The sequence below is a fragment of the Rhizoctonia solani genome, chromosome 9, assembly GCF_016906535.1.
Source record: "Rhizoctonia solani chromosome 9, complete sequence".
NCBI lineage: Eukaryota > Fungi > Basidiomycota > Agaricomycetes > Cantharellales > Ceratobasidiaceae > Rhizoctonia > Rhizoctonia solani.
Window position 1 is genome coordinate 509994 of NC_057378.1, and position 13863 is coordinate 523856.

A 13863-nucleotide genomic window follows, 5' to 3' on the forward strand; every position below is an offset into this window, starting at 1 on the left:
CTGGACTTATTCTTGTTTTTTCTTCCTTTCTTCGACCTGTATATTTTTGGATTGGGGCCTGCCGCGGATGCTACCCGCTCGATCAGGAAGGACACTATAGGCGAGCCTATTTATTACGGACACTAGTTTTTCGTACTCAACTCTATCTCCAAACTTCTAATAGTTTCTTAAACCGCTACAGTTTTGTGAATTCATTAAGGATGATGTAGGTAATTGATCGACTTAATAAAATACAGAGAGAAAAATATCACAAGAGCTTCTCCATTGAGTTTTTACGTTTTCGCTTTTACTGGGAATCCTATTGCTTTATATATCACCTCCTCAACACATATTCTATTCCCATCTCCCCAGCAATACATAGCAATGTTTTGGTTGTTTGATAAGCGTTTCGAACGCTTCCATACTTCCAACTTCGGTTGGCACAGGTTTGAAGAAAAAGCTGCGGGACAGAACCGCAACAAATGTCTTGATCTGAAGAACCTGTTGTAAAGACTCGGATGAGACTGGGAGTGATAGGATTTTTGACTGCAAAGAAGTGTGTACTCACAGCAAGCCGTTGTCCAAAGCAGGATCTGTGCCCCAACCCAAATGGAAAACTTGGTCCTGCTGAGCGGTCAAAGATCCCGTCGTGGGTTAACCATCGGGTGGGTCGCCATTCGTCTGCATCCGGACCCCACTCCGACTTGTCTCTGCTCATCATGCCCATAGCAAATACTAATTGGGTGCCTACAATTTGGATAGTCATTGGGACTGCTACACTCCTCTCGAGAACGAGTCGACCCACCTTTCGGAACAGGCCTTCCTAATATAACCTCATCTTGGATTACTTTATAACAATAAAGAGTTGAAAAGGGACAAAACTTGTGTGCTCTTCTCTGAACTCACATTCTCTTGATATCTGGGAGCCAACACCAGCGCATCGTAGAGTTTCTGTGACGACCGCCTCCAAGAACGGAACTTGTTCGGGGTTATCAAGTAGATTGAAATCTATGGGTTCTTTCTCGCCGTCATCCTTACCAAAAACACGACATACTTCGTCGTGAAGACGCTGCTGTGTTTCTGGGTCGTTTGTAAAATACTTGACCAACCATCTCAGTACCGTGGAGGTCGTATCTTGACCACCGCTTCCAGCAAACGAATTAATCTGATCGGTGTTTTGGGTTTACCAGTTGGAGCACTTACAAGATAAATGTCATTAATTCATCACGGATTCCGGCTTCTCCCAGGGCCTCGGTTCCTTCTCGCGCCTCACGTTGAACGACCATATCTAATATGCAGTCCGCATCTGTAGCAAGTCCATTTCCTTGTTTTCCTACGATGATTTCCTGTTCGCGAGCTTCAGATATTCTACTGGTTAGAAATGAACGCAATAGTCTATCGGACTTTCTCCAAGAAGGTGACATTAGCTTGACCAGGAGCCCGTGAAACGACGGAAATGGGGCATTCAGTGCTCCCGAGACGCTAGTCAGCAGAACGTTGATTGCCTCATACAGGGGGGGTGGTCTTGGGCGTGCGATATGTGCAATTCCGTCTGACTGAATAAATTCGGTTGGGAGTGCAGCATATGCAGAGTCGATACAGCCGAGTGGAAACCCTACTGTGATGTTGACTGTATAATCAAGTTGTTATAGTTTTAGGTAGCTTCTATATAAAGTGCACCAACGTACCAATATTGTCCTGGTTGGACACCATCAACATGTTGATGTTTAGTCAATTGCTCCATTGAGATCGCTTTTGAGGATACTAACCATGCTCGCCAAGTGGATATCCAGGTCAGCTTCAAAGCAATGGGAACCTGTAATATCCGCTTTGGCTCTCCAGAATTTGACGAGGTTATTTGCGCTAGCGTCAATGCGGCCCAACATTCGCTCCAAGTAGCGTCTACTCATGCTTGGACCGGCGATCCGTCGATGCTTCCTCCATACTTCGTCTATTCACTCAATGTAATTAGCTATATGTTGAATAAAGGCGATTGTTACTGACTGGTGGGCATTGAAATTTGACCTTCTGGCATGACAAACTCAAAACTACAAATAGCCAGCCCGGTTATATGAACAGAACCCAGTGTTGGGACACCTTGGACGCGTACCCTTGGTTAACTCTCTTGGAAAGCTCCGTAGTTTTATTTTTAATTAAAAGCCTCTCTGTCTCCTTTATATTAGATATGATGATGAGAGGATCCGGCCCCAGTAGAACCTTGGATGTTAATGTAGATGAGGTTATAGCGTTGTTTTCTTGAGTCATATCACCCACTTGACAGATCCCGTCATGCATGCCAATAATCTCAACAACGCAATCCATAAAAGGCTTTCTCTTGCCATTGCTGGCCTTCACTAGCGCAGGAATATCTCCCCAAATATTCGTTACTGGATTATGAGGGATATTCTTTACTGGTTTAGGAATGAGTCGGGAGTAAATTATTTGCGCTAGAACAGCGGATCCAAAAATTGTTGCCAAGGCAGTAGTGGACATGATATTGCTCATGTTGAAAGACGTGACGAACCGTGTGCACAAGGTGTATGTGGTCGTAAGAACCAAAATCACCGATTTAAATCGATTGTTCAAGAAGCTGACGTAAGTGGAGTTTTGCGAAGGAGCGTGCGGAGGCTGCAAAGCTTATACTGGGCCGATCAGGCCGGGCCTTATGCTAGTTCTATTCGTCCCTGCATCATATTCACATATTGATAATAACATTATGACCTCCGCACTACGCACTGTGAGCCCGTGATGCTTGCAGCAGTTTTTGTCTGTGTCTCTCGGGGTTTTTCTGTGATTCCCGCGCACCCACGCTTCTATATACTCCTCGCGTATGACCTGGTTTGGCCATCCACCCAGCTCGTACGGTGGTGCGGCCCCGGTGGCACCTACCCCCACCCCTCTCCGTTCTCCGGTCCCAGTCTTCTGCGTATTCTATATCTTTTACTCATTCCGTTACCCAACTGGTGCAACGGCCCAAGACCAAGTAGCAATAGTTAAGGTTTAACTGGGCCCCCGCGTACCAGGAATGACGTCACACAACAAATTGTTGCGCATACATGGGTTAACCAATAGTCACATGAGGGTAGCTAGCCGTAATACGACTGGATCTCAAGATAGGTTATAGAAGCGTATATCTGCAGAGAGTGATCAATTGGTAATGAGCTCCGTATTATGTGTGTTTACACTATTCTCTAGCGGTTACATGTCAATTTCAATTTCACCAAGCTCAATTAAAATCAGTTCATCCAAAGTGTTTACCACTCTCCAGGCCCAACGACAATTGGTTTGACTTTTTGAAGCTGCGAGATCGTCTCATCATCAAGTTGAAGATGAGCCTATGATGTGACCTTTAGTTTTCATACCACTCATATCTACCAGCCCAAGTCTCACCTTGACCATTTCGGGAGGGGTGAGGGCAAGCCACTGGTTCAGACTGATGTCTTCGTATCTGTCGGTCTTGAAGATCTCAAGGTACTTCATCGTCGTGTTTCCGGTGTTTTCGACGTAGTGACCGAATGTGGGCGGCACGTATCCTATGCAGACATGAGACTGATTGATCATGTACATAGCATATAAGATGGCTTACCGATGTCGCCAGCCTGGTAGTCGAAGGTACGAGCGTTGCCTGAAGATGCGAACACAGTCACACGTGCAGTTCCCTCGCTGTAGCGCCATAAGTTCTTTCCACTTCCGACGCAATTACAAGCTAACTTACAGATAGAACGTCCACTCGGGTTGAGTAGGATGCCACTGCATCAGTCATGTCAGTCGTGTGTTACCTTTATTATTCTTCGCCACTCATTCACTCACATGCAGCTCACGCATACCTCCAGGCACCACAGTCACCTCTGCCACCGCAATCGTCGTCGACACGTTGAATGTCCGCGAGTCCACCACCTTGATAGACCCTCCGGTCACCTGCGTCTCTCGCCTCAGCACCTCAGACATTCATCATAGAGCGCATACACTCACGTTCGTAGCCGGCGCCTTGCTCGCAGCAAATGTGTACGGTAGTAGCGCCTCTCCTTGCGGACTCACAGGGTTCGCCTCTGCAACACTCTCGGTCGGCACAGCCGACGGGAAGATCCACAGCTGCTCCCCAGGGATGTGGTCGAACGCAGACGCGTTGACTCGGAAGTTCTTCGCCAGCACCTCCTTCGGCACGTGTGCCATCCAGTCAGTCAGCAAGAACGTAGAGTCCTCGCTGAAAGTCCCACTATCTAGGACCTGTGTTCGGTTAGCACCTGAAACGGAAAGGGCGAGAGGATGTGGGACATACAAGAAGGAACTCGCATCCGTCAGCAGTGTCGTTGAGTCCTTGGATCGAGTGCGGGATGCCTTCTGGGAAGTACCACAGGTCACCGGGATACTACGAACATGATGGTCAGTAATCCAAACGGTCGAGACAGAGTGTGCATATACGTACGACGTCCGCAAGGTAGTTGCGACCGAGCTGATTGACGACGTTGACCCTGCAGCTGCCCTGTGATGGGGTGATTGTATCAGTATAATAAGCTATTCGTAGCCAGATGGTGCTTACAGCCATGACATATCCCCACTATAAGATCGCATAATCAAACTCAATATATGCGCGAAATTCTGACTAGTGCAATACATACCTCTGCAGTAACATGCCAGTGCATCTCACTGAAGCACATCTCAGCCAGAAACTCGAGCAATGTAACGTTGTTTGGCCACTCACCGAATGGCCCCAGCCTTCAGTCTCATATCCACCCCCGCCATTGCAGTCGCAAGCGGCATGTCGTGTTCTGTGTCCATCTGTTACTGCATGCTCATACTGTTGTGTCATATCACATACCGTTCTGCTGACGAGCCCATCCTCCGTCTTGCACTCGGTTGTGCGATATCGCCATCGGCCACTTCACGTTTTCCCTGTCCCATCACCGTCAGTGCTGTGTCCTGATGCCATACACCCAACGACTTACACAGAGCCACTATCAGTCGTGGGAGGCGCCATGAAGTCCGGACTCTCCCTCTCCAGCGGTATGTTCTGCGGTCCAAGGATGTCCGCTCCGGCTGCACCTATGATCGGCTCGGGTGTACCGCTCTGGTAGCGGTCAAGGTACGAGTAGTTTGGGTCGTCCGATGCATATGGAACTGTCGGCGAGGGCACTGCTGCTGCAGAGGTGCCTGTGGCAGCAGTGGCGCTCGCAGGTGTGGATGTAGATGTGGAAGCGAGAGACAGGCTGGAACTAGTACCGGCTGGAGCGGCGGCGGCATAGGTGGCGAGTGCGAGGAGAGGAGTGAACAGCATGGCTATTGGTCTGTGTCTATGTATCTATGTGTCTATGGGATATGTGAGTAGAGTGTAGGATAAAAGTGAGAAGCAGGAGATACTGCTCTGACCCACCGTTTGTTTCACTTTATATACCACTCGTTGCAGGCTTGATGCGCTCAGTCCTTTCAGCAAGGCACAAAATTAACTACCCTACATGCTCCGTTATTGCATATTCAGACATGGTAACTTGTATAGTCGAAACTAATGCCATGGCAAGCTAACCGAACCACGACGTTTTGGTCTGGGCGGCGAGAGTAGCCGGCTCTGCTCAAGTGTCATTGGACATCTGGCAGGGGGTACGGAACCGAGCGTATTATGCACTCAGTCCTATTTTTATTCCTGTAAACTATTGGCAATATCGAATACGAAACCATTCAGGCTTGAACTCACCGTGCAATCATAAGAAAGTTCTGTAACAATACTAATTCAAATGCGATAGCCATACCTGCTAGCGAAGCTGATCATCAACCACAATCATCCAGAGCACGCGAAATGAAAAATAAAATAAAATCGTAGAAACGTGGGGATAGGTCTCATAAGGCACTCTATTATGTCGGTACATCCTAAAATGGTTGCATGAACAGAGATAGCTGGTGACAGCTGCCAAAGAAATAAGCAATCGCGGAGCCCGAAAGATACAAGGAATAATTTGTAAGCCATGTATTAATCGGTAGACAGAGGTCAAGCGCAATGAAGAGCCGAACGTATTTTGGTTTTTTGGGAGGGACGAGTTTTCCAAAATGTGCTATAATTACTGTCTCCGGATAACCTTTGTACTTGAAGACTCGGGAATAGGGTTGTGTACCCGCGTGTCATATTATTTCCAAGGTTTGGGTAGCTAACTGAGCTCAATCGGCTGAGTTGGTGTCGGTTTGGAAGGGATACCCGAGCTAGAGTACATACTCAAAAGCCACTGATACCGATACTTTCGATGACATCCCCACTTCTAAAAGTAATTTCCAAATCAAGTCTAGCGCCGTCAAGAGATTTCAATCACTGCAAGTCTACTATCGAACAAATCAGTAGGAATACCACTAGATTCATATATACTGATGAGTCAGTGACGATTGGCACAGGAAACATGTCGTGAGAAATTGCTGTTGGATATGCCCACAATTTGAAGAACAGGCTAGTGTAAGCGTTACGTGTACCGGTGCTCGGCTCTGAGGCCCTTGAGCCCTTCCTTGCAAAGAAACTAGATGTACTTACTCATCCGTAGCACCAAACGTATGACACAACCATATGCACCGACTGATGACCTGTAAGATCCATGCGCATAGACTATATGACTTGAAGAAAATACATGGGTTGTCAGTTTGAGAATTGAAAGGGGCAATAAAGCGAGCGAAGGGCACTCCTTGGCTGATAGTATAAAGAAAAACATGTAGACTAAAAATAATGCACCTATCCCGTTATTTGCCTTTGAAACGATAGATTTTGATGGCCAACACTCCTTTAATTGGCCCAGCGCTTAACCACATTATCGCTCATTTTTCGATTCGCTGGGGCAGGCAAGCATTGTCTGATTTTATCACCAACTACGTTACATTTCCGAAAACATTGAACCGAGGATCCGTAGCCAATTGGCTGCTCGCTAACAACAACATAATATGTATTCAGTGCTACGGCCGCTGGATCTATAAGCAAATCTGTTAAAGTAAATAACCGATCTCACAAGAGACATATATATGTATGCTCCGTATCTCATACTATGTACTGTCTCATCTCTGTTCTTATCGTACTGTTTACTCCCGCGATCATAGCTCATTCAGAGTTGTATTTAACACACATGCATCATGCATTAAATAGATGGGCTCGCTTACACTAAGTATTGTCATACAACATAATCAGAGCTCAACGACTTAAAGCAAGATATATATATATAAGAAGTATATTCGCACGTTTTACTTCAACAGGTTATGAGCCCCGGTGAGCTCTGAACAAACACGCATATAACTAACTTTCTCTTTTTAAATCATCCAAACTGTCCGTCCCCGGAAATCAACAGCAGTTGACACCTCCGCAGTCGCCTCAACAACCACAGAATACACACTTATCATCGTTGCAAGCAGCATTGGACGACTTACAACCAGAGTGGGCTGACCCCGAACCAACCAGTTTCATAGAAGCACCTAGATCAGCTGCATCCACACCAGAATCTATCAAATACTTACAGTGGCAATTACAACATCTAGGACAAGACAATCCATTATATCAACGAGTTGTTACAGCCCTAGATAATTATCAACTTACTTTTGAGCTACCTCAATCACAAGGACTTGAACTCGACTTGCAAACGTGGGCTGAGAGACAAATAATATTAGTCGAATTATCAATACAAGATAACCTACTACTTTTTGACGAACTACCACTTGAGTACCCGCCGACGCCGCCTGCATCAAATTTTCCCTTCAAAGTATACGCACCCAAACTACCAATCAACATGTCCACAACAACACTATCCAACAATCACTATAAATTTCCGAGTCTGAAAGGGAGAGAAAACTATCATACATGGAACATACAAACAAGAACAATAACGACGTTCACACGCATACATTGGACAAAAACAAAGATTCCACTTGCCGCTCCGAAAACAATCAAAACACAGACAATATAAAAGACATTAACACGAACACAACCCCAACAACTGAAACAATTCAATTACCGTCTACCCCCGAACAGAAATCTAATAGTATGCCTGCCACTCGAACATCACCGCATTCATTGTCTGAACGTCCGTACCCCCGTCCGCACACTCCACCGGCACCATCAAAGCCCGCAGTTCCCAGATTCACGCGCAGTAGAGCAACAGCTAGTAACATACCACATACTTTTGAACGATTAAATAACTCAGGAAAATCGGTACCACAATCAACAACAAGAAACTTTGAAAGCATAAACTGGATAAAAGCAATTGAAGATTTACAGAAAATCATAGACAAAAACATACGCAACCCCAACAATATAGATCCAACCAACTTATCAGAGTACGGCACAAACCCCAATATAGGAAACATCCCACATGAAGCAATGTCATCTCTGAATAATCAATGGCTCTCACAAGCAGATGAATCACATGAATTCAACGAATGGGCACAAGTAAACTATACCAGTCTGTTGCAATGGTCGCTCAACAAATACTTAGATGAACAAAACTCTCCCCGCTGGGAAGACGCAATCCAAGATCCACTCTTTGGCGATCTATGGCTGGAAGGCGGACAAGCCAAAATGAAGAGACTAATAGACGATGATGTATTCAACACCATACTACAAGCTGAAGTACCAAGAGGACACAAAATTCTGGGATTGCAAAACGTCACGAAGCTGAAGTTGAATCATGACGGAACTCCAATCTTCAAAGTTCACACGGTCGTTCAAGGACACCAACAGGAACCTGGTATATCATATGACAACACTTTTTCCAACACCCCAGCTTTTGAAGCTTTTTGCATAATGATTGCAGCAGCGGCCCACCATGATTTCGACGCACATATTATAGACGTTACCGGAGCGTACACACACGCACCTATTGATCGACCACTCTACGTTGAGTTCCCAGAAGGTTTTGGCAAAAAGGGACCCTACGTTATGCGCCTCAAGAAAGCTCTATACGGCGCGCATCAATCAGGATATTTATGGGAGCAATATTGCAACAACAAGATCAATTCACTTGGCTACACAATCAATCCTGCCAACATATCCGTATTCACCCGAAACAAAGATAATATATTCACGATGATGATAGCTTACGTAGACAATTTCCTTATATGCTGTTCAAAAGGACATATCAACACAGTCAAATCCGAAATCATGAATCTATTCAACTGTAAGGACTTAGGCAAAGCAAAACAGTTTGTTGGCATCTCAATTTCACGCAATAGACCTAACAAGACAATCACATTAACAAACAAAAAATACATCAAGGATATTATCAAGTTAGCTGGAATGACCGGTGCACCGCATGCATTGTCACCAATGTCTCATACACACCCCGTTCTTGTACCCAAAGAAAAAGAAAATCGAAACAGCACATACCCATACGCAGCAAACATTGGTTGGTTACTATGGATTGCTCAAACTATTTGACCCAACATTATGTTCACTGTATGCTTACTTGCTTGTTTTACAAGCGCATACAATACTACGCACATCAACGTTATGAAAAGACTTTTTCAATACCTAGCCGGAACATCCCATATAGGCCTAACTTTTGATGGTAAACAACCCTTCAACCTCATTGCTTATTCCAATTCAGACTACGGAATGCAACACGGTCAAAAATCTATATTGGGCGTCGTCATATTACTCTGCAGGACAGCTATAACATGGTCATTGAGCAAACAATTGTCAGTAGCAATCTCAACAATGGAAGCAGAATGTTACGCCATGTCAAAAGCGTGCCAAGAAATCATTTGGATCAGAAATTTCATGCTATACCTAGGTTTTCCTATCGAATCACCAACCACGCTTCTAGTTGACAATGCTGCCGCTATTGCTTACTCAAACAACCCAATACAACGCACTTGGGCAAAGCATATTGACATTTGTTTTCATTTTGTACGCAACGCAATCTCAAAGAAACTACTTGAGATCGGACCAATTCCATCACGTGACAATCTAGCAGACGCATTCACTAAGCCTTTACCATACAATCAATTCTGGCGCTTATCAAACAAATACCTTGGCACTTGTAGTTCAGACTACCACGTAAATTTAGGCATGCACTTCCCGATCTGGTTTTTTGAACAGGACGTCAAAAATTCTTTTATTCTTCTTTGAACACTAGCATGCATCCGCTGATTGAGGGGGAGTGTTAAAGTAAATAACCAATCTCACAAGAGACATATATATGTATGCTCCGTATCTCATACTATGTACTGTCTCATCTCTGTTCTTATCGTACTGTTTACTCCCGCGATCATAGCTCATTCAGAGTTGTATTTAACACACATGCATCATGCATTAAATAGATGGGCTCGCTTACACTAAGTATCGTCATACAACATAATCAGAGCTCAACGACTTAAAGCAAGATATATATATAAGAAGTATATTCGCACGTTTTACTTCAACAAAATCGTATTCCCAACTGCTCTTGTCAGTCTGTGTAGAAATGACTCTACACTCCTAGATCTAAGTCCGGATTATTTTCTTATGGTAAAAGCACGGCGGCCCGATTGTTGCGGCCTTAACTCAGTGTACACCGTGTGACATATTGTCACTGCAGATAAATGCAAATCATGTCCTGCCCACCAGCCATAATTTGGTAAACCGCGAGCTTCCTTTTTGGCTGATAGCCAATTAAGTCGCGGGAACCTTTTATAAACCTGTTTGGTCAGTTCTTCGATCAAATAAACATCTTGATTATGGACTTGGCGCTAGGAAAAGTCAACCTGATCAACAATTTTCGAGTCCCTGGGTGCAAAACCCCTGGCTGATCTAACCGAAGTAGCATAATGCAGATGTGCCTAGCATGGGGTGATGTCATCGATAACCAAGCACTTTCCCGACTACTCACCTAACTTCCTGCACATAGTACCAGGTACTGTGGAATTTGAATCAACTCTCCGACTTCCTTGCCTTGTCTGGAGCATACAAACTTAATCTCGAGCAGATTTATTCCTACTCGAACGCACTTCTCCGAATGCAGGGCCAGTACCTCATTTTATACTGCGATCGTAACCTGCCCTTGTACGAGGTTAAAATGGGCTGAAAAATGGGGCGGAAATCACTTTTTTAGTACTTGATATTATTTCAATGAAGTAACAGAAGAGGGCAGTACTCGCGCGAGTACAGTAATCCTTTCTTGACCGTTCTCTGGATCGGGCCAGTGGAGCCCTGACTAGTTCGGCCCAATGTCTTCCGAGTCGGCTCGCCTGGACACTTTCTCGACGCCATTCGAAATGTGAATACAGTGATTCATCACTGGGTCCCCGCATACGTGGCGGAGATGGTGGCTCTCTCAGTATCCCAATTGTCAAATTTCAGTTGGTGGTGCGCTGCTATATAACCTAGAGCTGAGAATCACACAAAGAACATTGATTCGTACAACCACAATTTTCTCACTTCCAGCAACTGGGTAGCATGTCTTTTTCCACAGTTGACGTCCTTATCATTGGCGCAGGTAGTTAACAAACCTTACTATACAAACTTGGAAGCAGCTGTACTGATATCCCTTGGTCAGGTCCTGCAGGTCTTATCAGTGCATACAACCTCTCCCAGGCTGGGCTTCACCTTCGTATTGTTGACAAGAAGCCCAAACGCCTTGAAAAAGGACAAGGCGATGTCTTTCAAATAAGAGGAATGGAGATTGTCGATGTAAGACTATAGCCCCAAGCATACAATTTGCGATTGATTAACCTTTGGCTTCCAGAGTCTTGGACTAGCCTCGCCGATTTTAGAAGGCGCCCAACGATGCTCTCATACCGCGGCCTACCAGTCTACCCCTACAAGTAACGGAGAAATATCCCTAGTCGCCAGGAAGAGTGCTGTCGAGGGTGTGGATACCAACATGCCGTTCATGGGGATGTTCCCTCAGAGCTCCTTGGAGGGCATTTTGCGCGAGGCAATTGCCTCTGGTCGAAAGCATATACCCAGCGCGACGTTTTTGCCACAGTCTCAGTCACTAGGAAATCCGACCAAACTATCAGTCGAGCAGGGCGTATTCCCTGTGAAGATGAAGGTTGAAAGCACCTCTATTAACGAACGCTATCCAGTTGTCGTGAGCTTGAAGCACCCTAATGGAGAGATAGAAACCGTACGAGCCCAGCACCCGCTCGGTTGTGATGGAGCACATTCATGGATTCGTGCTCAATTGGGGATCCAGATGGTCGGAGAAACCTCTGGTATGTTCACCTTCTTCCCAACGTCGACCAGAATATTGAAACAGGAGGTTTTTTCCTTTAGACCAGGTTTGGGGTGTTATAGACGGGCATGTTGATACGGACTTTCCTGATGTTCGTTCAATGTGCTCATTCGACAACAATGGTCGAGTAAGTGACTGGGAAAAATAACAGGAAGAGCACGGAGCTGATAACTATAATCTTAAGCACGGGGTTCTGGTCCCAAGAGAAGCTGACACGGTGCGGTTTACAATTCAGCTCTCGGAATCGGATGTTTCCGTCGACCCTGAAACCGGACGTGTTGACCGGACCAAGGTTGGAGCAGACAGAATGATAGAGGTTAGTGATGGGTCATATGATAGAATATCCAATCTCACGTTGTTCTCAACTAGATCGTCAAGGACATGATGAAGCCATATCGTGTCGATTTTGATCAAGAAATCCACTGGTCGGGTGTTTACGTGATTGGACAGAGGCTGGCATCGAGATATCAAGACGAGAACAGCAGGGTATTTATAATCGGAGACGCTTGTGAGTAGTGCATTTTTTCCCTTTATAATATTAAAGGGAGTTGATCTTAATTACTCTGTTTGGATGACCAGGTCACACTCATTCGCCCCATGCCGGGCAAGGGATGAATGCCGCCATCAATGATGCACACAACTTATCATGGAAGCTCGTACATGTGCTCAAAGGCTGGGCCACACGAGACTTGCTAAACACAGTCAGTCCCGGTCATTCCATACTCCAATCCCATCTGACGTGTATGAGCATACAGTACGAGTCGGAGCGCCGTGGATTTGCAGTTAAGCTCATTGAGCTCCACGAACGAATTGCAGAATTCATGTCGGGGAGAGCGCTGGAGGGTACGTTTGACGAGTAAGTCCCCCGAGCTAGAATACATGTTATGCCCTGCTAATGATTATCTCAAGCTTTATGGCCAGTTCGATGAAGTTTGTGTGGTGAGTTTGATTATAGAATGGTGATCTCGCAATTATTAATTCTGAATGCACGACTAGCGGTGTCGGTACACACTACCCAGGCTCTATAGCAGTCGACCCATCTAATCAGGCACTAGCTCCGGGCATTGTTATCGGAGAGGTAAGCATGTGCGAGTCTACGACCACCTAATAAAATCACTGACCCACCCCCAGCGCTTCCCCCATCATATCATCCTCCGTACAGCCGACCTGCAGCCATATTCTACCCTCGACCTACTCAAGTCCGACAACATCTACAAGCTCATCATTTTAACAGGAGACGCCAAAGATACGAACCAGAAACAGAAATTAGAAGAAGCAGGGAAAACGTTGAACCACTGGCTCCTCCAACGCCCGAGGATGTTCCAGATATATACAATCATGTGAGTTGACTTGTACTTTGTATATATATGCGCGGGTGCATTCCAGGTCCATGGGCTCACGATATTTTGTGTACAGGGTGGCAAAGAAGGAAACTGCGAGCTATACTGATATCCCAGAGTCTCTACGACCTTACTGGGATACAGTCTTTCTCGACGACGCGGGATATGCGGCGCAGGCAGGGGGCGGAAAGGCTTATCAGACTTTCGGGGTTGGGCCGGAAGGGTGTGTAGCGCTCGTCAGACCCGACGGGCATGTTGCGGCGCTAGCTCCTCTTGAAGCAGGGCAGATTCTCGAAGCTCTATGTTCTGTGAGGGTGCCGCTCGCCAACTGATCTTTCGTTTCTATTATGCATATAATCCGGATATTTATAGACAAT

At 45.7% G+C, this 13863-nt stretch overlaps 4 protein-coding genes across 4 annotated transcripts; 2 read left to right on the plus strand and 2 right to left on the minus strand.

Moving 5' to 3' along the window:
* Positions 1 to 333: 333 nt before the first annotated feature.
* RhiXN_07694 (cytochrome P450 family protein) lies at positions 334 to 2484 on the minus strand (the record flags this gene model as incomplete). The annotated part of the gene is made up of 9 exons (XM_043327510.1): positions 334 to 480; positions 548 to 726; positions 785 to 826; positions 886 to 1124; positions 1183 to 1609; positions 1668 to 1677; positions 1749 to 1930; positions 1984 to 2027; positions 2090 to 2484. The coding sequence occupies 9 exons, from the start codon at positions 2482 to 2484 to the stop codon at positions 334 to 336; spliced, it is 1665 nt and encodes a 554-aa protein (XP_043182895.1).
* A 749-nt stretch (positions 2485 to 3233) lies between these two features.
* On the minus strand, positions 3234 to 5254 carry RhiXN_07695 (oxalate decarboxylase; the record flags this gene model as incomplete). The annotated part of the gene is made up of 13 exons (XM_043327511.1): positions 3234 to 3314; positions 3370 to 3512; positions 3566 to 3642; positions 3695 to 3729; positions 3790 to 3897; positions 3952 to 4206; positions 4259 to 4348; positions 4406 to 4462; positions 4520 to 4537; positions 4599 to 4626; positions 4682 to 4748; positions 4799 to 4872; positions 4926 to 5254. 13 exons carry the CDS (start codon positions 5252 to 5254, stop codon positions 3234 to 3236), a joined length of 1362 nt encoding a protein of 453 aa, XP_043182896.1.
* A 2538-nt stretch (positions 5255 to 7792) lies between these two features.
* Positions 7793 to 9367, plus strand: RhiXN_07696 (Reverse transcriptase (RNA-dependent DNA polymerase); the record flags this gene model as incomplete). The annotated part of the gene is made up of 1 exon (XM_043327512.1): positions 7793 to 9367. The coding sequence occupies one exon, from the start codon at positions 7793 to 7795 to the stop codon at positions 9365 to 9367; it is 1575 nt and encodes a 524-aa protein (XP_043182897.1).
* Positions 9368 to 11365: 1998 nt separating this feature from the next.
* Positions 11366 to 13818, plus strand: RhiXN_07697 (FAD-binding domain protein; the record flags this gene model as incomplete). Its single annotated transcript, XM_043327513.1, has 12 exons — positions 11366 to 11405; positions 11466 to 11599; positions 11655 to 12126; positions 12188 to 12273; positions 12331 to 12462; positions 12516 to 12654; positions 12726 to 12847; positions 12902 to 13002; positions 13056 to 13085; positions 13143 to 13224; positions 13278 to 13486; positions 13563 to 13818. The coding sequence occupies 12 exons, from the start codon at positions 11366 to 11368 to the stop codon at positions 13816 to 13818; spliced, it is 1803 nt and encodes a 600-aa protein (XP_043182898.1).
* Positions 13819 to 13863: the final 45 nt, after the last annotated feature.